The sequence below is a fragment of the Capricornis sumatraensis genome, chromosome 11 (assembly GCF_032405125.1).
Source record: "Capricornis sumatraensis isolate serow.1 chromosome 11, serow.2, whole genome shotgun sequence".
Lineage (NCBI taxonomy): Eukaryota > Metazoa > Chordata > Mammalia > Artiodactyla > Bovidae > Capricornis > Capricornis sumatraensis.
Genome location: NC_091079.1, coordinates 100,249,072 through 100,272,999, shown reverse-complemented (window position 1 = coordinate 100,272,999; position 23,928 = coordinate 100,249,072). Strand labels below are relative to the sequence as shown.

The window sequence follows — 23,928 nt, the reverse complement described above, 5'->3', positions numbered from 1 at the left end:
GTTCCAGCTCCCAGGTGGTCATCTTCCCGAACCAGGCATCAGACAGAAATACGGAAGCCGCTGTGACGTCACCGTTCCAGCCACTGTTTGGCTACTATTTCAAGCCAAACCCACCAAAATGGCAAGAGAAAGCGAACAGTTAGCAACTGTTGCAAGCCACTGTGTTTTGGGATGATCAATTTCATAGCCCTGAGAAACTGAAACCCGACCGCCGGAAAAACACACTTCACGTTCCACAGCTTACCTCATTGATCTCAGTCCCATCAGCGTTGTTATACACAATCCGATAACCATTGATCTTTGCTGAAGTTGCATCCCAGGCTAATCGAGCACTGCTAGAGCCAATATTGGAGACTCTCAGGTTTCTGGGTGGGCTTAAGGGCACTTTGCAGTAGACGGAATAAAAAAGAAAGAAAAGTTTAAACAACATCTATGCAAAAAGGACCCCAAAGCACCGCATCTGTGACTCCTAAACTACTGACATATGAAAATTCTCACTCAGATAATAACTTCTAACAGAGAACATTAACGAATTAACCGAGAAAAGTTTTCCTCTTGGAGAATGACGAGCAGCCACGAATTGCAGACGCTTAGAAGCAAACGCAGTGTAGGTGAGTTTTCCGAGCCTTTCTTCTCTAGTCAAAGCTGCCATTTCCTGCTGATATTAATGAACAACCCAATGACTCAAACACCAGGAAACGTGAAATTAACCTTCAGCTCTCGCACTCAGCAGTCATCTGGCCCTGGCGAAGTCACTCTATTCCTCTGACCCACAATTTTCCATGTGGCAACGGCTTCTTATCTGTCCTCTCCACTCGGGCGTCTATTAAGCATTTCCAGCTCAGCATGTCCAAATCTGAATCACTGATTCCTGTCACCTCTCCCAATCTTCTCTCTCAACCTGTCCTTCTGAGGAAATGAAAACTCCACTTTTCCCATTGCTCAGGTCGAAAACCCTGGAGTCATCTGAGATTCAGGTTTCTGAAAGCATCTCCCCTTCTCAGTGAAGCCTTCCATGATCACCTTACATAAAATAATCCTTCCACCCCAATTCTACCTGTGTGTCTTCCCTGATCCATTCTTTATTGCACATTATTGGTCTACTGTCTCTCCCTTCCAACATACTGTCATCTCGAAGGATTACAGAATCTGATTTAACTTTGTTCCTATCTTTAGCTCCAATAGAGTACGTTTTCAGTAAATATCTCTTGAATCAAGGAGTAGGAACCTTGCCCTGGATAAAACCTACTGGCTTTGTGAGACTAGATAAAAGTAAACACTTTACTGTGGCTTTAACAGCATAAAGAGGCGTTGATTCTTCTGCACATCCTCACTACCAATTCCACGGCTTTTTGTACTTCTTTGAGGATCCCTTTCTGAGTCAACAGGTTAAAATTTGTCAATAATCTTTGAGAGCTCTGTGAGCTTTTACAGGTTTATAGTAAACACAGTTGCTGAGATTGCATGCTTTCTATGAGTGTGAGATATAACACGTCACCACATTAAATCCGAACATTAGACGGCAAGGATAATGTTATAATTAGCCCCATTACATGGATCATGAATCTGAGGTTACTTGGCCAAGGTCACAGTTAGTAAAAGCAGGAGAGCAGTTGGAATCCATGACCCAGGCAATCGATCAATAGATTTGAGAGCCTAGCCTAGGCTAGAACCCATGACCCCCGTCAGCTGTCCCGCAGAGCACAGCGGTTCCTCACCCTAAAGGCCAACGCTGCCATTAATTCTAGGCAGACTGACTGTATGGCCCTTAGGAGCCTGGAGGCCGGGTGACTCTCACTCCCTGGCGTGTAGGAGAGACAAAAGCACGTGAGCGCTCTGTGCTGAGCACACTTGGCTCTACACTGTCTAGGCTTCAGCTAAACTCGGCAGTGCAGTGGAGCAATGTGCAAACGGGTCTGTCTCAGGCAGCCAGGACGGCGTTTTTTAGGCCTTTTTTTTAGTCAACTACTAATGGGAAAGAGTCATGGACACTTTTTAAAAGCACAAGGTCTCAGCGTTTTGAAAACCTGCTTCAGGCACTTTGCCCTTTCAGTAGCAGTCCCCACCCTTTTGCAGGGAAGGGTTCATGGCAGTCTCTCCTCGGATGGGCGGAGAGGAGGAGTGGCTGTTTGGGGTGACTCTCGTAAGCAGCGCGAACCGAGATCCCACACTTGCACGGTCAGTGGGGTCTGTGCCCCTATGAGAGTCAACGCCCTTGCTGATCTGATAGGAGGCGGAGCTCAGAACACAGATGAGGTTCGCGCACTCGCCTACCACTCACCCCCTGCTGTATGGCTTGGGGTTGGGGACCCTTGTCTTACCAAAGACCCACATTAGTACTTAAATGAAAGCTTCACTAACTGAAAGAAAGCTAAGGAGGATTTTTCCTTTTACAAAAAATGCAAAAAGCAAAAACAACCTTCAGCCTTTGCTTTGTAGCAAGTCATTATGGAGCCAGTGTGCATCCCAGGCCCCCAGGTAGCAAGAGGGGCCCTGCCAAGCTCCTTCCTGGGACTATGCTCAGCGTCTCAGCATCAGGCAACCATAGCTTTGAACTGTGTTTCTAAGCATCTGTGCTTTATCCTGATTTGCTCTGTGCATCCATTAGCAAAATGTATCTTAAAACTGTTTCTTTGCTTTCTGTTATTCCAGCTTACAAAAGGTTTCATAGGAACACTCTACTTTTCAATAGTGAGGGAAAACTGTAGAAAGAAATAGGAATTCTGAGTGAAAAAGAGATGCGTGGTTGGGAAAGTTTTCGTTCCAAATCAACAGAGTCCTCAAAATGACTTAAGTCAAGAGACATATTAGGGCTTCCCCGACAGCTCAGTTGGTAAAGAATCTGCCTGCAGTGCAGGAGACTCCGGTTTGATCCCTGGGTCGGGAAGATCCGCTAGAGAAGGGATGGGCTACGCACCCTGCACTCTTGGGCTTCCCTTGTGGCTCGGCTGGTAAAGAATCCGCCTGCAATGTGGGAGACCCAGGTTCGATCCCTGGGTTGTGAAGAGCCCCTGGAGAAGGGAAAGGCTGCCCACTCCAGTATTCTGGCCTGGAGAATTCCATGGACTGTACAGTCCATGGGGTCATAAAGAGTCGGACACAACTGAGCAGCTTTCACAAGTGATATATTAGATGCTTTCTGACTTATTTTTCCTCTTTCTGTCTTGGCCTTTCCCAGTTTTGTTGTTTGTTGTTTTAATTACATTGATCTTTCTCTGAAGAGCAAGAGAACACAGCCTTGGCTAATAAAAAAAAATGATTGTAGGGGAAAACTCCCTTATCATTACATCTCTTTGTACGCTTCTCAAGCAGAATCTTCAGGACCAAAGCACCCGCAGACTCCATGCCACTCGCTTCCTCCCAGGCTCAGAGTGACGTGAGACACCCCGTCTCCCTGCCCTGTCTTCTTCAAGACATCACAGAGACCCCTATTCCCAACGGTAGGCGACAAAGCATTGTGAGCTTGTCAAGACAGCATTTTCTCTATCATATTTTCAAACAAATATTTACAATTCCTAAAAACCATTATTACTACATTACCCAAGTTAGGCTTGCCAGTATAACTTTTGGGGCTTCCCTGGGGGCTCAGATGGGAAAGAATACACCTGCAATGCAGGAGACCCAGGTTCAATCCCTAGGTTGGGAAGATTCCCCGGAGAAGGAAATGGCAACCCACTCCAGTATTCTTGCGTGGAGAATCCCGTGGACAGAGGAGCCTGGCGGGCTATAGCCCATGGCATTGCAAAGAGCCAGACATGGCTGAGTGACTAATACTTTCACATTTTTACATGCAATTTTTACTCAATTAAAAAAACTAACTATAATGATAATAGTCTGAGATACAAAGGACATCAACAATTTTTAGAAAAAATGTTAATTTTAATATGGGGAAAGAACTATGGAGTAACTGTGCGCTAATTACTTTCGGCTGCATTACTGCATTCAATCTTCTATCAGCCACATGCCGCGAGATGACCGTTCCTCCTCTCACAGGCTCAGAAATGCTCCATCACTCGCCCACTGTCACCCACCCACAGTGTGACTTTCGCTGGGATTTGCATGTTGAAAGCTCTGATCCCAAAGCCCACATTTCCCCTCACATTCTGCTCCAGCTCTGGGGGCTGCTCCAGCTCTGCCGCGTCACTGAGAGCGGGGCTCCCACCGCGGGCGCGGCCCCGTCTCTGCAGCCGCCTGCACCCCGCCTCCGCCCGGCCAGCAGCCCAGGCGACTCCAGGAGGCGCTCAGACCCTCCCGTGGACCTGCACGCGAGAATCCAGCTTCTCTCCTTCCGGGAACCGAACGCCTGCCGGCCTGACGTGGAGCTGAGGCGGCATCCAGTCCGCCTGCAAGGACAGGTGAGCCCGGCGGCACAGCCGCACGGAGACCTCATCGGTCAACGGCCTGCGGGCTCGGACGGCCAGAACCCCGGCCGCCAGCGGCGAGAGACGGCGGCGCGCGACTCTCCCACTGCTGCCGCAACGCAGCAATAACCGAAATAAAGCGCACGGCAACTGTAATGCCCCTCAGCCGTCCTGGAACCGCCCCTTCCCTGATCCACGGAAAGACTGTCTTCCACGAAACTGGTCCCTGGCGCTAAAAGGTCAGCGACCACTACTCTGGAGGAGGCCAAAGTTCGGTTCCAGAACCCATGTGCCTCTTGGTAACGACAGAACGGGAAGGAGTGCCCCTTCCGTCCCCTAGATAAACTGTCCGCTTTGTTGCAGGCAGCGGCTCCGGGCAGGCGCCAGCCTAGCGCAGCATGTCTAGCTCAGGGGCCCCACGCTGGCTCGCGCTCTCATTGCAGCGCTCCATCCGGATGGCGGGGCCACTCACGTGTCGTTTCCTGTCCCGTAACAGGGTCACTGGCTTCTTCTCCAAACATAGCATACACTGTGACTGTGTACTCCGTATTGGGCAACAGCCCGCTCAGCTCAATGTCTGTGTCGGTCTCTCCAATTTTCATCTGTAAAGAACACACATTATCAGATCGTTTGCCCACGTGCCTTTTTCACACTGATCAGAGTACAACTGGATACAGGTGAGACCTCACGGACTAAGACTTCATCTCCTCACAACCCCTTCATCAAGCAGGTTTCAAGGCACCCTTTTCTTCATTGCCTCGTGTCGTTTTGCATTAGAAACAGATGCTGTGAAGCCACATAAAACTGAACGTACTGTGTGTGCTCTTTTCGGATAACTCTTTACATCTGGACAAGTGGCAGCTGCAGCCAGAATAACAGTGTCAAATACTTGGTCCCCAGACAAGCGTGGGTGGAGATGAATCAGAAACATCCTCTAGGAAGAGGGTAAGGTCCAGGCCGGTCTGTTGGGAGCTGGACGCCAAGTGGGCACCCTTCAACGCTGGCCTCATTCTTGCCAGTCCTGACTGGAGGCCCAATTTTTGCTTCAAGTCCCATTAAACTGGGCCAGTACTGAGGCCCCCATTCAGAGGGCCTGTCCACCTGTACTGCAAGCCCCTCCCAGGAGTCCAAAGAGATCAACCCACTGGATGCCCAAATCAGCAATTCGCTTTTTGATTTGGGGGATGATATTTCTAACCCTGGGGGTCAGTCAGGTAAGCCAACATTCTCAGATTGTGACAACTGTGTGACAAGCATGGTTTTATTTCCGCTTTGGAAAGAAGAGAAATAACTCCATAGACTGTCCCTTCTCACACAACTGCCAGTGGTAGGGTCAGGTCAAAAACTTTAATTTAAAAATATCTCAGTGTATATAATATAAAGGTAGAGAAAATAACATAGTAAACCCTCATGCATCCATCACTCAAATGTAATAAATGTCAACATTTTGTCATATTGACTTCAGATCTTATTTTAACAAGAACTAGACAGTCACATAAAACAAATTCTTTCTCATTCTTTCTGTTCACCACCTCTGCCCTAATGTTGAAGTGCATCTCACTGATACATTTTTCTTTACTTCTACATAGGTGTGTAACATTTAAAAAAGGATGTTTCTGTATGTTTGCTGCTGCTAAGTCACTTCAGTCGTGTCCGACTCTGTGTAATCCCGTAGACGGCAGCCCACCAGGCTCCGCTGTCCCTGGGATTCTCCAGGCAAGAACACTGGAATGGGTTGCCATTTCCTTCTCCAATGCATGAAAGTAAAAAGTGAAAGTGAAGTCGCTCAGTCGTGTCCAACTGTTAGCGACCCCATGGACTGCAGCCTACCAGGCTCCTCCACCCATGGGATTTTCCGGGCAAGAGTACTGGAGTGGGGTGCCATTGCCTTTAATGATGTGCATAAATGGACCATTCAACGTGACATGTTTGGAATTTTTTTCTCTGGCAATATTTGGTTTCAAGATTTATCCACATTGAGACACAGGGACAGAGTTGACATTATTTAATCCCTTATGAGATTCTTCTCTAAAAATATGCCGTCATTTTCCATTCTGTCAATGAACATGGCAGTTGCTTGCCATGTTTTGTTCTGACCAAGTGCCTGCGTTGAGCAGTCTTGAAGGATGTTTCTCTACAGTATATACCTTAAAAAGTGTGTATATCTAGCTTGATGAAATATTTAAGATTCGTCTCCAAGGCAGCTGTACCAACTGACACGCCAGTTTACACGAGTGATTCTGTGTCCCCGCATGCTCACGTATAGTAGCATTATCAGACTTTAAATTAAACCTGGCGAGGGCCTCTTTGATGCTTCAGAGGGAAACAGTCCACCTGCCAACACAGGAGACACGGGGTCGAGCCCTGATCCAGGAGGACCCCACGTGCCGCAAGGCGACTAAGCCCATGCGTGCCGCTACGACGGAGCCCTGCTCGGGAGCCCGCAAACGAGGGCAGGCTGAGCGCCGAGAGCCCTGCTCCACGACGGGAACCTCCACGAGAGAAGCCCGCGCAGCGCCACCGCCACCGCCACCGGAGAGCGGCCCCCGCAGCCGTGAGACCCAACACAACCGAAAAGAAAAGCTCGGCTAAATCCCCACGGACGGAGGAGCCCGGCGGGCGTCAGTCACGGCGTCGCCTGGAGTTGCACACGACCGAGCGCAGCGCAGCACAGGGGCTGTTTTAGAGTTCCCCTGTGGCTCGGCTGGTAAGGAACCTGCCTGCGATGCGGGAGGCCTGGGTCCAGCCCCTGGGTGGGGAAGATCCCCTGGAGAAGGAAAGGCTGCCCACCCCAGGATTCTGGCCTGGAGAACCCCACGGACAGAGGAGCCTGGCGGGTACAGCAAAGGGTCGGACGCAGCTGGGCCACTAAGCAGAGCCGTAACGGTGTGCTGCATGTGAACTGGTGGGCCTCTTTTTTATTCTTTTCTTTCGTGGTGAAGCTGTGTGTCTTTTCAGCACCATTTTTAAGTTTCCCTTCCACCAAAAAAATTCAGATCATTAAATCCAAGTGGGCAAAACCTGTCTAAGCCTCGGAAATGAAAGAGCACACGTCACCCACATTCTGTTCTAGACGCTAGAACCACCATATTCCTGGCCCTAAAGAATTCTGTCACGAGAGGCAGGTTCTAGAGGACGCTAAAGAACCAAGTTCTGCGCTCACTCTCACATACACTCCACCTGCCTCGTCAACACTCCAGCACGCAGGCCGTCTCCCCTCTCTTCCTTGTATAGCTATACTGTAGTAACGCTCCCTCTAAGTTAGAAATGAGGGCTAACAGCTATCATTCAAAGGTCAAAGGGTCATCATTAAAAGCGGAAGAAATGCAAAAAGCTACATCTGTGAGATGTCTCTCTGCTGTTTGGTCGCTAAGTCGTGTCCAGCTCTGCCGCTGCCCCATGGACTGCAGCCCGCCAGGCTCCTCCGTCCATGGGGTTCTCCAGGCAAGAACACCGGAGTGGGGTGCCATGTCCTTCTCCAGGGGATCTTCCCACCCAGGGAATGAAGCCTCACCTCGGGCACTGGCAGGCGGGCCCTTTATCACTGAGTCACCCGGGGAAACCCATATTTCTCTATAATATCTCTCAAATTAGTAAAACAAATTTTTCAAAGTCAGTGTACATAAGGCTATCACAATCACTTGTGAACTGCATAGAGCAATGCAAATTATATAAAATTTCTCTACAGTAATGTAGTAATACCTAGTGTAAGCCTTAAGAATTTGCATAGTCTTTGCAAAAAGAAATTTCACTTTTAGCAATTTATCCTAGGGAAATAATCAGATGACCATATAAAGTTATATGCTAACAGTAGTCCCAAAAGTATATTTATATAGCAGATTATCTTTTTTTTTTTTTGGCCTGGCTTGTAGGATCTCCCAACCAGGGTTTGAACCTGGACCCTGGAAGCAAAAACACAAGTCCTAACCACTGGACAACCAGGGAATTCTTTTATATAGCAAATTATCCAAATGTCCTAATTAACAGGAGATTAATTAAACATGCACTGGTACAAACCAACAATGGGATGGTAAAAAGTTGTTTAAATGACTATATAAAATGTGATTTAATGGTACGGAAAGACATTCACAACAAGCAAAAGGAAAATTACAAGGAAAACTACAAAACCATTCCCACTGGTTGTGTTAAAAATGTGTTGAAAAAGACTGTTAACTAAACGTTAACAGTGGTTACCTCTAGGGGGTGGGCTTACAAGTGATTATTTTCTTTGGCTAATGTGACTTTTCTAAATTTTATACGTTACATTTTTATATTTAAAAAAAAATAAACAGTGCTCAGGAAGCCGAAGATTCTAGGACTCTCGCAGGCAGCAGGCAGTTACCTCTTTCTCGTCCCCGGCCAGGCCCTCGGTGAGGGGAGCGTAGAGGATCAGGTACCCGGACGCCCCAGGCGCGGGGTTCCATCTCACCCTCAGACTGCTCTCAGTCACCTCGTACAGCTCAAGGTCGGACGCTATAGGTAAGGACACTGCAAGAGGAGATTTGTTAACGGTCAGCCGCTTATCAGTGCGTTTTCCTACTTCAAGGTCTCTATAGCTCAGGCTCTAAAAGTGATGGGTTTTTTAATCATATGATATCCCTTATATACAGACTCTAAGGTTCACAGAGTTGGAGAACAAACTTATGGTTACCAGAGGGGAAGGACAGGGGAAGGGCAGTCAGGGAGTGTGGGATGGACATGTACACACAGCTATATTTAAAATGGACAACCTACGCCGACCTCCTGCACAGCACAGGGAACGCTGCTCAGTGTTACCTGAGCCTGGACAGGAGGGCAGTGTACGCGAACGGATACACTGTATGCATGGCCAGGCCCCCTGCTGTCCTCCTGAAACTATCACAACACTATCCTTGAATCTGCTCACATAGCCATATAAGCCCTTTGGGGAAAGGCAAAGACAATACATGTTTAAAAGCAGAAGTGACATCTTTTAGTTTCTTATGTCTTATTCGAGTGATGGTCACATTTCTCTGGGAGCCAGTCAAGAGCAGGGAGACTCTTCTGACCCCCGTTTTACGCCCATTACCAAGCACAGGGTCTGACCTGCAGCAGCCACTAAAACCAGCTGTTGGGGCACTTCCTAAATGACAGAATAGGTGGCTGGCTGAACAGATACATGAATAAATAAACACTCATCAACACACTCAATCAGAGAGAGAGAGGACACATGATAGTTGGTAACAGTAGGGCTTGAGACAAGAATAATCAAGAAATAAGACCGGCCATACTGGAGAAGTAGGGAGAAAGGGACGAAGGATGAACTGCAAGGCCCCAGCTTAAAAGGTGACAGTACAAACTATGAAACATCGTTCTCAACCACGACTGCAGGCCCTGCTAGATTCCCCGGCACAACGCCAAGCCCGGGGCTCTGCCCACAGGTGCAGCTCCCTGCCGCGCGCCCACCGGCGTGCCTTAGCGCTTCACGGCACAAGGGAGTTCGCGTGTTCCTGGCCTGCGCTTCCTGCCTTGCTAGACTGAAACCTCCCTCAAGGGCAGAGATTGCTGCAAAAATATTTCTGCAAAGCAAGAGTATTACAATGCTATGTGGCAGCCTGGATGGGAGGGAAGTTTGAAGGGGTGATGGATACATGTGTGGGTTGAGAAGATCCCCTGGAGAAGGAAATGACAACCCACTCCAGTTCTTGCCTGGGAATGCCTGGCGGGCTACAGTTCGTGGAGCTGCAAAGAGCTGGGCACGACTTAGCGACCAAAACCACCACCAACCAGGATACATGGATATGCATGGCTGAGTCCCTTAGCTATCCACCAGAAACTATCACAGCATTGTTAACTGGCTGTACTCCAATATAAAACAAAAAGTTAAAAAAAAAAAGCAGGAGTATTAGAACTTGTCTTACTGTTTTCAGGAATAAATCCAATAATGTGTTGGACCTGGAACGTGGTTGTCACAATGCCTGGTGCCTTGTTACTGGAGTTGTGTGCGTTGTTATTGTTCTATCAGAGGCAGACCCATTCTGCATACTGACTGGCATGTACTAGGAACTCAGTGTTTGAAATAACTGAACGAGTGTGCGATCAAGTGTCTCAAGATTATCTTTTCCTGGGCTTCTCTGAATGTGTGTGCATGTGTGTATGCGTTTGTGATCGTGGTCTTTCCCAGGTAAGAAATGACTGACTAATACTCATGACTTCTAATTACAGTGATTTTCCTAATGAAAACAGATGTAACATACTTCCCCAGTCTTCTCCTGGGCAAGAGAGCTCCAGAGCTTCTCCACTTCTACTGATAAACTGAAGCCCGGTGCTTAGTTTATAATAGGCATTCACTAGATATTTGCTTATTACATGAATACGTGTATTTTGCACCCTTCATCACTAAGGTTTCTCTCTCCCAAACATCCCGGAGTCTTATAATATCCCTCCCAACACATGGGGCCTGCAAACTGCAAACATAGCATGGCCCAGTACTGTGTAAGCACAGCCAGGCCGCCTGAACAATGCTATGCACGATCAGAAGAGGGTAGAACTCAATACACACGCGTGGTTTCGGTTCCCCGGAGGCCTTCGCTAGCCGTGTGAGCATATATTGCAAAGACTGCTATCTGATATTCTGTCAAAGACATCAAGTTTCTCAGCACTGTGGAAGATACGCGTCCATCCACCACCACCTGTTTAAAGAACAGTTCGAGGAATGAGAAAATGGAATTTCTCACATGCAAACTGAAAGTCATAAACAAAAATACCTCCAGCAAAAACTTAAACATGTTCTTATCTGCACCACGTCCTTCTCCACTGTGGCAGTCAGTTCTCCTTGAATTCTCACATCATGGGACCCACCTTCCATTTAATGTGTCCAAGAGTCCCTCACTGGGTCATACCTAACGAAAACCGTGTCATTCCTAACCTAATTGCTATCCTAATCACATCCACTTAGTAACAGGTGACATGTGATATTTTTCCATGGAGTCTTGGGAAGCATTTAAAAGGTTTATTAGTCATGAAAAAGATAGAGCTATTGGAAGCACTGTGATTTGGGGTTTTTTTTCTTAGTCTGGATGACATAATCTCTAGAATCTAACACTTTAAAGGTCATAAATCCTGCCATAGTGCAGAAAAAAACTGAAACACGCTGAGGCCAATCAGAGGTTAGAACAAAAGGTTAGAACATCAAAAAAAGACAGGGAGATTTCATCACATCTTATATTTCCTGCGAATTTGTGAATCACAGATTAGGAAATGGGAACCATTCAGTCATCTGGCAACAGATGGCGTCTCCTGTGATGGCAGCTCGTGAGAAGGGCCCGTCACAGACGCTTCATGATGCTTCTCATTTGCACTGATCTCCACAAACATCCAGGAAATCCCAAACCTTGAAGGATTACATGACCACATTACGCGGAACACATAGACTTCCTTAAGGCAGAAAGTTCAGACCACTCCCAAAGTAGAAAGAAAACATCAACAGCAAGGGGAGCTCTAGCCAGATAATTAACGACTGATTCCCTTTGCCTTAGAACTCTTTCATTTCTTAAATCACTAAAAAAATTAAGTCAGTGTAAGTTGTGTTAGAAATGGATACATGACCAGTTCTTCAGGTTCTCTGATGGAAATAAAGGAGAAGATGTAACTATCATAAGCTTGAGACAGAAGAACAACCTGGACACATGGAAATGCATTCAGTCCAACAGCTGTAAATGCTTGCGAGAGAAAAATCTCCTTATATATCCACTTCTGCCTTGTCTTGACTTCTGTACAAAACCCGAGAGCCTGAGAATACATGGCGAAAATGCCATCTCCTCCTTACCTCCTCTGGTTTGCCGCCCCTGGTAGGGTAATACACGACTCTGTATTTTTCCACTTTTCCGGGGGCGTGAGTCCAGTTAACCATAAAGCTCCTGGCAGTGACTTCAGAAGTCATCAGTTCTGTAGGCGGCCCAACGGTGGCAAGGGCTGAGGCTAAATCCAAAAACACAGAAAATGAACCTTTTAACCAAAGTTAAATTCTATGAACCTAAGAAATTCCACTAGTCAGATATGATTGTTTATGCTGCTTCCAAGATTTTCATCTCTAGTAAATTAATTCAGTACTGGGGGCTCAGCTGGTAGAGGGTCTGCCTGCAAAGCAGGAAACCCGGGTTCAATCCCTGGGTCGGGAAGATCCCCTGGAGAAGGAAACGGCAACCCACTCTAGTATTTTTGCCTGAGAAATCCCATGGACGGCAGAGCCTGGCGGGCTATAGTCCATGGGGTCGCAAAGAGTTGGACACGACTGAGTGACTTCACTTTGGGCTTTAGGCTTTAATTCATTGCAGGCATACCTCAGAGATACCGTGGGTTCAGTTCCAGGCCACTGCAAGAAAGCAAGTCACAATTTTTTTATTTCCCAATACATAAAAAACTTAGGTTTACCCTTCGTTTGCATGCATGCTAAGTTGCTTCCATCGTGTCCAACTCTTTGCAATCTGATGAACTGTAGCCCACCAGGCTCCTCTGTGCATGGGATTCTCCAGGCGAGAATTACTGGAGCGGGTTGCCATGCCCTCCTCCAGGGGATCTTCCCGACCCGGGGATCTTCCCGACCCAGGGATCCAACCTGCGACTCTTACGTCTCCTGCACTGGCAGGCTGGTTCTTTACCACTAGTGCCCCCTGGGAAGCTAGCATTATGTCTAAAAAACAATACATATAATTTAATTAAAAAATAATGTTTTTGGGAAAATGACACCAACAGACTTGCTCAACAGAAGGTTGCCACAAACTTTCAATTTTTTGAACACTTTTGGATGTATTTTTTAATACATACCTGCAAAGTGCAACAAGGAGAAGCACAATAAAACAAGGCCTGCCTGGACTACGTTTCTTCACTGAAACATTTAAGCACCTATGAGGCATCGATCACTATGCTAGGTTCTAAGTAACTTAAATAAGACTTAGTCCTTGACTCTAAGGAACTTTCTTAAAGACACTGCTGTCGAATAGTAAGAAGCAAGAACAACAACAACAACAAAAACCACAACATTGAGTTGTGTATCCAAAGATATGCTTCTGATATCTTCAGAAGTCTTCCCTCATTTAGTTCTCAGTAAATGCTATTATTGTTCCCATTTTTCAGGTGAAAAAACCAAGTCAGAATGATGTTAAATAACTTGCCCAAGTCTCAGAATTGGTAAGTATCAGAGCTGAGATTTATATGCAAGCTTCTTGACACAAGAGCTTGTATTTTTGAGCAGCAGAGGATATATTCTCTCTACTGAAGACTTCAACTCAACAAATGGCCAACATTCTAAAGTAAAAAGAGAAGAAAAAGCAACTGACGTATACTGAGTGTCCACTAGGAGCTAAACATTATGTAAGCACCTTGTGTGTTAAATACATGTTATAACAGTGGGTCTGAAACAGATTTGGGACCTGTAAAGTTCAAAGTCCTTGAAATTTAGGATTTCTTATCTGCTAGGGGCACTTAGTTAAAGGGACTTTAGCAGTCATAATAATGGGGAAAAACACAGTTATTAAACAATAACTACGATCAAGTACTTTATTAAGCATGCCTTATAAGCAACCACATGTAGAGTTTTTTGTGGGAAAATCTGGGCTCTAAAATCGTCTCGGGCTTCCTTGGTTGCTCAGTGGTAAAGAATCCTTCTGCCAACGCAGTAGATGCAGGTTCGATCCCTGGGTCAGGAAGATCCGCTGGAGAAGGAAATAGCAACTCACCCCCGTATTCTTGTCTGGGGAATCCCATGGACAGAGGAGCCTCGCAGGCTACAGTCCACGGGGTCGCAAAAGAGTTGGACACGACTGAGCGACGAAAGAGCAACGACAAAAGTGGTGTCATTAAGAGGCTCAGAGAAGTTGGTCCAGGGAACCACTACTTGGCTGCTCAGCCTAGTCTGAAGAGTCCCGGTCCAGGGCGAGAGGGATGATGAGAAAGAGACAGACGTGCAGGCCGACTGAGCCATCCCCGCCCCGGACCCAGCACAGGCGGGAGCAGAGCCAGACTCTCAGAGAAGGGTCTGGATGTCTCCTGCTCAGATTGCACCCCGGGGAGTCAGACGCAACCTGCAGCCCACGGACATCACAGGGAACAAGGGTCAAGACCCGTGATGGCCGAGCTCCCAGAAGACAGAGTGCACGGCTCCTTCCTACAATCCCCGCTGAGTAGAGCTCACATTTCTGGGAACTATAAGTCAAGCCCAAGTTCCTGAGTAGATGGTGGACGGGCAGGGGACCGTGGGACCCACAGACTGGCACAGTGGTGAGTTTCCCGGGGTTCCTTTCGCCTCGTGTATCTCAAGGACAGAGCTAAGGAATCCAGCCACCTAGAAACACAAACAAATACAGACAGAAACAGTCCAGCGAAGCCTGCTCTCTCTCGGCAAAGGACCAGGAGAGCAGCAGCCCGCCAAGAAGAAAAGCTTTAGGCAACAACTGCTCTAGTCTAGAAGACACCATAGGAAAAAAACCACTGTGGCCCCATCCCACCCGTGCCAACCCAGGTCAAGTGGAAGCCAGGACCCCACCCTTCCTGACTGTAACAGGGGCCTGCGTTTACCCTGATCCCATCACACGGCCGGGGTGATGGGGGAAAGATCAAGAAGGGAGGAGATAACTGTCCCTTACAGACGGTGACAACACCCCACCTCAGCCCGCGTGTGCTATCCACAGAGACCATGAGAAGAGCTGGACTCCCAACCCCGCGCGCTAACATCCAGGCACCCTCCCCTTTCGCTCCAGGCTGGCGTCAGAAGAGACCTACCAAGGTCATCGGACACGAGAATATAGAAACACAGATCTGCCCACACCAGCGATAAAAACGGGAGCACCGCCACCATTACAAACACAGCTAAGATTCCTCAAAATAAAATCAAATCCTAACAGTGAGCGGGACAGAACCTGTACAGAAATTATATCCTGAAAACTACAAAATGCTGATGGAACTCGAAGGCTATCCAAACAAGTGAAAGGATTTGACATGTGTGTGGACTGAACGAATCAACAGATTAAAGATGTCAGTTCTTCCCAAGTTGGTAACTGATAATTGAGGATCGATTTTATGCAACTTCCATCAAAGTCCCAACAAGACATTTTGTAGAATAAAAATCATTCTGATATTTAGATTAGATAATTATATAAATTATATAGTATATTATATAAATATTACTCTAATATTTATATGGACTATAAGGAAGCATAGTAGCAAAAACAAGTTTGTAAAAGGATAATCAAATGAGAGAACTCAGCCTATTCAATCTCAAGACTCATTATGTAGCTATGGTAAATCAAGACTGTATGATACTGGAACAGGGTTAGACACATAAATAAATGGAACCATAAAGAACCCAGATGTAGACACGTGCAAATCTGCCCAACTGCTACTGGACAAAGCCACCGGTAACTCAACAGCAGAAATGCAGCCTTTTTAGCAAGCAGTGTTAGAACCTTAAACTAAACTTCAAATCCTTTACAAAGAATTAACTTTAAATGTTAAATACAAAATTTTCTGAAAAAATACTAAAAAGGAAACTCTTTGGGATTTAATGTCAGGTAAAGAGTTCTTAGACTTGACACCAAAAGCACTAATCCTAAAATGAAAAACTGATAAACTGGGCCTCATCAAAATTAAAGACTTTTGTTCTGCAAATGACCTTGTTAAACAGATGAAAAGGTAAGCTACAAATTGGCAGAAAATATTAACAAACCGCCTGTCTAAGAGTGGACTATCAGCTTCCCTGGTGGCTTAGACAGTAAAGAATCTGCCTGCTAGGCAGGAGACCTGGGTTCAATCCGTGAGTCAGAACATCCCCTGGAGAAGGGAATGGCTGCCCCCTCCAGCATTCCTGCCTAGAGAACCCCAGAGACAGGGAGCCTGGTGGGCTAAAGGCCACGGGGTCGCAAAGAGTCGGACACGAATGAGTGACTAACACACTTATTGTTATCAAACCACATATCTACACATACCTAACAACGGGTCATGATCTAGGAGATAAAGAATTCTCAAATCTCAAAAGTTAAAAGCTAACAGACACACACAAAAACACCCCCAAAACGAGTCCAATTAGAAAGTGGGCAAAAGGTATGAACAGACATTCCATGGGGAGGGAGGTGGGAGGGGGGTTCATGTTTGGGAACGCATGTACACCCGTGGTGGATTCATGTCAATGTATGGCAAAACCAATACAGTGTTGTAAAGTAAAATAAAGTAAAAAAAAAAAAGATATGAACAGACATTCCGGATATACAGAGGCAAAACAGCACATGGAATGTGCATTAACACATGCATACAGGATCTAAAAAAATACTGATGAACCTATTTGCGGGGATGGAATGGAGAGACAGAGGCAGAAAAAGGATGTGTGGACACAGTGGGCAAGGGAGAGGCTGGGACGACTGGAGACAGCAGTGGCCCCAGCACACCCCCGGGGTGAGACAGGCAGGTGAGGAGCCGCACGGAGGCCCCAGCACACCCCCGGGGTGAGACAGGCAGGTGAGGAGCCGCACGGAGGCCCCAGCACACCCCCGGGGTGAGACCAGGCAGGTGAGGAGCTGCTGTACCGGGAACCCATCTGGGCCCCAGGACAACCTGGAGGGCGGGGAGGCGAGGGAGGTCAGGGTGGAGACGTGAGCGCAGTCAAGGCTGACTTGTGCTGCTGAACGGCAGAAACCAACACAAAGTGGTAAAGAAATTTTAAAAATATTTGAATCTTTAAAAATAGGGGGGAAAAAAAGGCATAGGAAAGATGTTCAACTTCCTTAGCCATCAGGAATATGAACATTAAAACCACAATGAGATTGCACTCAATGCCTATCAGAATGGCCAAAGTAAAAAGCTGTAACAGCAAACGTTAGTGACAAGCGTAGAAGCAGGATCACTTACACGGTGCTCGCGGGAATGCTGAGCGCTGCAGCCGCAGTGGAGGACAGTCTGGCGGTCTCTTAGGCTAGACTGCACTGAACGCGGAATGTGAGGAAGCAGCTGTACTCCTGAGCGCCACCCCAGAAAACTGAAAGCTTATGTTCATGCAAGAACCTACACATGGATGTTCATAGCAGCTTTTTTTTTTTTTGGCAACAGCCAAAAATGGAAAGAATTCAGATGTCTTTCGATGTGTGACTGGTTAAGCAAACTGTGGTGCGTCCATAACATGAAACGTGAGGCAGCAATAAAAGCAAGAGCTGTGGACACAGGCAACAGCTTGGAGGAACCTCCAGGAAATCACCCTGAGTGGAAACACCAATTCCCAAAGTTCACATACTCTGTAATTCCACTTATTTAGCATTTCCAAAACGACAAGCGTTTAGAGAGGGAGAACGGATTCAGCTGGCCAGGGCTTAGGGAGAGGCTGGGCAGGGAGGGAATACGGCTGGAGCAGGGCAGTAGAAATGACCCCGCCACAGGAACATTCTGTATCTTGACCCAAGCAGTGTGAATTTCCTGCCTGTGACATAACACTGTGGCTCTGTGTCACCACTGAGAGAAACACTGAGATGTCACAAACTCTTTATACGCTATTTCTTACAACTTCCTGTGGGTGTTTAATCGTCTCAAAGTTCAACATTTAAGTAAAACGAAGAAGCATGGCGGTCTACATGCAGCAGCATGGAAACAACTACCCAGCGATTTAAAGGAGCCCCACCCCCACCCCCATATATCCCCTTGTCTACTCTGATGATGCGGAGCCTGGAAGCGCACCGCGCTGCTGGGAAAGTCAGGATGGCGCCCCGAGGGACGCCCGGGGGCAGAGGTCGGGGGGCAGAGGTCCGGGGGCAGAGGTCCACGTACCTTTGATCTCGCGGTCCTGCTCCTCCACCCTGGAGCACACGGTCCTCGTGAGGCTCTCCACCACCGTGTGCATCAGGTCAAACTCGGCCACGTTGTACACGTGCGTGCTGTCCGGCTCGGAGGCGATCTCCTGCAGCTCCTTCTCGTCCGCGTTTTTCACCCCTGCGTTGGGGACGACAGGGAGGGTCCCGACGGTCAGGCCGCCCGGGAGGCGCGGCCGGGTCCTGCTCGTCATAGGTACTCTGCGCTGCGGCCCGCCTTTCCGCACCCCGACCAAAGCACCTTTTCTCGCAAGAGGCACGTCTCCGGGCAGATTGTCTCTTAAAAGTCCCTTTCAAATGATTAGATTTTTTCTTTATTTGGACATGGACACACCGCCTTACTTACTTAGTCAGTCGGTTCTTTTGGGCACTGGGCCCCGGTTGCTGCGCGCGGGCTTTCCCTGCCGTGGACAGCGCAGCCCACGCCCGAGCTGGCACACGGGCTTCCCCTGGTCGGGCTCCACTTGGTGCCCAGGCCCTAGGCACATGGCACCAGTATCTGCAGCTCGGGGCTCAGTGCCCTGGGGCATGCAGAATCTTCCCCGACCACGGATCAACCCCGCGTCCGCGGCACTGGCAGCTGGACTCTTATCCACGGCACCTGCAGGGGAGTCCCCAGATTACTAACTCTTAACTTTCCTCAGCCCATCTTGGCCTTCCGTGGTGGCTCAGACAGTAAAGAATCTGCCTGCAATGCAGGAGACCCGGGTTTTGGAGGATGTATTGATGAAACTGACTTCTGTCTTTCATAAATGTTTCAGAAGCAATAGGAATTAAACCAGTCCTCTACACTATCAGAACCTCAGGCTTAAATTTCTACAAACATTAGCTTACTTAAACTGAGACAGAAAACCCTTGCCCTTCGTGGGATTTTCGGTCTATCACAGCTGTGGATGCTGACGATAAGGTGTGCTTCCCGCGCCCCAAGCAGGCCAGTGTTTTCTGCATAGTAACGCATGTAATCCTCACAGTCAGTCCTGTGAGTTGGGCGTCGCTGTTTCTCCCATCTTACAGATAAGTAAGCTGATGAGAGGTTGATTCACTTGCTCAAGGAAACACAGCCAGTAAGTATACAGCAAGGGCTCCACTCAGGCAATCTGGATCCAAAGTCATATGCCCTTAATGACCCTATCAAGCTGCACCTCCAAAGATGACACATATCACAGTGGAAACTAGAAGAAAGGGGAGACTTCCCCAGCAGTCCTCCAGCCTTGCAGTGCCAGGGATGTGAGTTTGATCCCTGGACGGGGAAATAAGAGCCCATATCCCACGGGGTTTGCCCCAAATTTAAAATAAGTAAATAAAACAGTCAATTGATAAAAAATAAATTTTAAAAGGTTCTTTTAAAAAGTGAAAAAGACACAAGGTTGGGTTTCATGAGTGTAAATGTAGATATCTCTTCTCCAGGAGAAGGAAAGTTTCTTTAAAAATCCTTGTCACTGCAATTATCTACGGATGTTAAAAAGAGGTAAGAGGGAAGCAAGGAAGAGAGATTACCTGAGGCAGCGGGTAATTACTTCTTAGATGCCTGGCCTAGTGCCATTTAATTTATCTGACAGCTTCAACAGACTGAGAAACAAAGCGTCAATTGTTTCCGAACTATTTGCTTTAGGAGGTTATAAGAAAATGAACACTGCTGATTTCCAGGTAATTCCCAGAGAAAAAGAGAGAAAAATTCCAAATCACAACTGAATGAGTTCACTTTAACTCATCGATTCGTTATTAACGAGACCACGGAATGGAGAGTAAGCACATAAATTAATCCCCTTTCAGTGTAAGTCTTCCGTAGGGACTGTTGTTGAACAAAAGTGCAGCAAAATTAAAAATAAAAATCAAAGCAAATCTCCCTGATGTTCCTTGACTGAAAGACTTCTACAATAGTGTCTAAAATGCACTGCTGAGTCCGTGTCTACAGTAACAAAATAGCCCCATGCATGCTGAAGCAATGAGCTTAATGCCAATAATGCTTCTCAAAGCATTCAGTTAAAACCAAGTCTGGATTCATTTAAAAATAGAGACAATAAGCCCCAAATCCCTCTCTCTCTCACCTTTCCAAACAAAACAGTTTCACTGTTGTAAAGAGCATGGAAGAGCGGGGAAACGGTCCTCACGACTCGGAAGGCACTTGTTTCGGAAGGATGTATCTCGCTCATCTGTATGCTCCATCACCCACCACAATGCCTGCCATCAGCAGACAAGCAAATACTGCTCCAGTGAGACATTCTATGAGCCACACTTTGAGTGGCAAATCTAGAAATGAGTCCGAGGAATTGTTTCTATTCTTTTTTCAGTCTCTGCTAAATAGAAGGCCTTCCTATCACCAAAGACACTGTAAACAATCTAATCAAGAGCGAAGCTGCATCAGCTCAACATCGCGCAGTTATTCTGCGTGTACCATGTGTGTCCTCCCACAAGCCTATACTTACAGAGGGTTATTTTCAAAGAAATAAGCCTGCACATCTGTGACTGTGCTTTCTTAGCTGCAAGACCCCAATCTTGATTGCTTTCTCTCTACACCATCAGAGAAGAGATGGCTATTAAGTGATTCGAAAGAGAAAAGTCTTGACTAATTAAAGGGTAACAATTATGGACCTGACCTTTGCACTTTATGCTTTTCACAGCACTTCACGTGTGGTGTCTCAGCCTAGAGATCCTCACACGGTAAGATCCTTCAGCTCCACCACTTCCATTTTTAATGTGAGGAAGTCAGACTCAGATCACACGACTGGTTATGAGTAGAGCCACTGGGGTGGAGAGGGAAGGGATAAGTCGGCAGAGTTGTATATACACATATACAATAGATAACTAATAAGGACCTACTGTATACAGGGAACTCTACTCAACACTCTGTAATGACCTACATGGGGAAAGAATCTCAAAATCAGTGGATAAACAGGCATAACTGACTCACCTTACCGTACACAAGAAACTAACACAGCCTTGTAAATCAACTAAACCCCAATACATTTTTTTAAAAAAAAGACTCGAAAGCGCTCAGGTCTCTTGGCTTTCAGTGAACTGCGTTATATACAGCTTTAAGTGGTTGGGTGTCCATGTCCATTGTTGAAACAAGACCATAATTAACACGTACCTATGGCAAACAGGTCTACACCGGATTCACGAAGGTTTCTGGATGGTGGAATAATATCATCTTGGGACTTTCCGTCTGTGATTAAAATGCCAATTTTGGACACTCCAGTCCTTGCTCCCGCTTCCGGTTTAAAACTGTTTTCAAAAATGTAATTCAAAGCAAGACCTAGGAGAAAACAAGAAAAAATAAAGACAAGCCAACTATTTCAAATAAAAAGGCTTTCAATTCTCCAAACGTAATCACAAGATGAGAAAGAAGAGTTTTTATTAGATGTGAACTTTTATCTTCATTTTTACAATGAACTATTCTTTAACGAATCTGATGAAACACTAAAATCCACCAAAACAGAGGTGATAAAAATTCTGAATCCTGCATCATTTCAGAAACTAGTATTTATAAAGAACAATGGATTCCTAGACAATGAATGCTGACAGGTTTGCATACGAGAAATCTTCACCTTGGGACGTCCTTGGTGGTCTAATGGTTAAGACTTCCAATGCAGCGGGTGTGAGTTTGATCCCTGGTTGGGGAACTAAGACCCTACATGCCACATGGCACAGCCAAAAAAACAAATCAATAAAAATTAAAAAAAGAAAAGGAAATCTAAACCATAATTTACAACAAACCAAGAATACCCTCACAGAAGCAACTGTCCCGAATATTATGGCTACACTTTCCATTTTGTTCATGGTGATCTGAAGAAACGGCAGATTCTCTGCTTTATGGTGGCAGAAGGGGAGATCTAAGGTGGCAACTGGACTCCTGGCTTCTGAGTGTGACATTCTTCACCCCTCAAAAGTAAGAAACGCTGAGTAATGTCATGCGATTCGTGCTTAATACAGTTTTGTTGTATTAACAAAAGACTTGTTAGACTACACCTCAGACTGGCAAAGTAACGATCAGGAGTTCAGTGGCTTATTTAAAATTCAACGACAGCGTCTCTATTGTTTAAACTGACCATCCACATTGTGGGTCTATAGAAGAAAATAGCATGTAAGGGTTAAAACCTGTGATGATGCTTTGGGGTTGAAAGTGAAAGCGAAAGTGGCTCAGTTGTGTCCGACTCTTTGTGACCCCATGGACTCTACAGTCCATGGAATTCTCCAGGCCAGAATATTGGAGTGAGTAGCCTTATCCCTCCTCTAGGGGATCTTCACAACCCAGGGATCGAACCTGGGTCTCCTGCACTGTGGGCGGATTCTTGACCAGCTGAGCCACGAGCCAAGCCTTTGGAGTTGGGCCGTGGATAATTGCAATATAAATGCTCTTACATTACAGTAATTCCTTGGTATCCACAGAAGGGTTGGTTCTAGGACTCCGCACAACACCCAAACCCACAGATGCCCAGGTCCCTTACGTAAAATGACGTAGTATCTGCATGTAGCCTACGTGCATCCTCTCATTCACTCTGAGCCATCTCTGGATTACTTATAATAACTAATACGATAGAAATGCTATGCAAATAGTTACTAGCGTGTGACACATTCAAGGTCTGCTTTTAGGAACTTTCTGGAATTTTTTTCCCACACATGTCTGATCCCTGGTTAGTCAAAGCTGCAGATGCTAAGGGCTGACTATACTCATTTATCAAAAAAGCTGGTGAGCCAAAGCTCCATAAATATTTTCATGATAACTACTGATTGCAGAGTAAGGGCAAAGAAATTATTTTCCTTGAAAAATTAGGTAGGAATTTGTTTTTATTTAATTGACAGGGTGACTGGAGGAGAAAACGCGTAAAAAGAAAGGAAAATGAATTGAAAAGGGTTAAGACAGCTACTAAGGCTGGCAGCGTCAAGCGCTGCTGGGTGCTCTTCCAGCTCAACCGAGCCCTTCCTGGGACATTACATTTGTGGAGCAGAAGGGGTGAGGTTTCTGCAGGTAACTTCTAACGTGAGTTAGAGAAAAGAGCCATCAAAAACCTTGAAAGGCCAGCTTGCTTTAAAAATACCATGCTAAGACATACGCAGTGACAAAACGAAGTAATAAAACCTCTCTGGCAAGACATGCTGCCAGATATGTGGACTGAACAAAAACATACCCGTCAGCGTATTTCCTCCCTTGTATGGTAGGTTTCGGACAGCTTCGATCACCTCGTCTTTTGTGTTAAAGGCATTCAAGTGCCACTCTATTCTGGGGTCACCACTATACTGCGCCAGACCTGGAAAAGGAAGACGAGAAAGCCCACCCAGCAGTGATGGGTTACTTCAAGGGCCAGTGGACCATTGGAGAGACTAGAGTGATGAGGACCCAATATTTCTTGAGGAGGGGTGGGGTGGCTAAGTTTTGCAACATTTTTTTCCTCTGCCTCCCTGAGAAATTTCAAAGTGAGTTCCTGACCTCAATTTAAAGAATTTTCAACATACCTGGAGGCTTATGGAATGTATCCATTTTCCAGACATCTAGAAGTAGGCACCCAATCAGGTACTTAGCATTCTTTAAAAGTCTGATTGTGTTTGTAGATAAAAGGTCTAGATGTATTTAATTTTTTAAATTGAGGTAATATTGATACCAGCTTATACAACCTCATACAAGCTTCATGTGTGACATTATATTTTGACTTCTGTATACACTACAGTGTTTGTATTTTGTTTTTATTCCCAAAGAAAAGAGTTTCCTTAAGGGCTATTTAGAAGTGAGACTAGGAGACCTTATATAATAAAGTGGATATATTTCT

At 46.3% G+C, this 23,928-nt stretch overlaps 1 protein-coding gene across 7 annotated transcripts in view; it reads right to left on the bottom strand.

Annotated features, from left to right (window-relative positions):
* COL14A1 (collagen type XIV alpha 1 chain) overlaps positions 1–23,928 on the bottom strand; it is a 231,080-nt gene that overhangs the window by 151,192 nt on the left and 55,960 nt on the right. For all 7 annotated transcript variants that reach the window (XM_068983360.1, XM_068983358.1, XM_068983361.1 and 4 more), the window contains exons 7-14: positions 23,293–23,412; positions 21,255–21,419; positions 18,123–18,284; positions 12,148–12,299; positions 10,882–11,011; positions 8,704–8,849; positions 4,834–4,963; positions 245–384 (exon numbers count right to left, since the gene is read on the bottom strand). In XM_068983360.1, the coding sequence (XP_068839461.1) occupies positions 245–384; positions 4,834–4,963; positions 8,704–8,849; positions 10,882–11,011; positions 12,148–12,299; positions 18,123–18,284; positions 21,255–21,419; positions 23,293–23,412 (1,145 nt within the window). The remainder of the gene's footprint in view (positions 1–244; positions 385–4,833; positions 4,964–8,703; positions 8,850–10,881; positions 11,012–12,147; positions 12,300–18,122; positions 18,285–21,254; positions 21,420–23,292; positions 23,413–23,928) is intronic.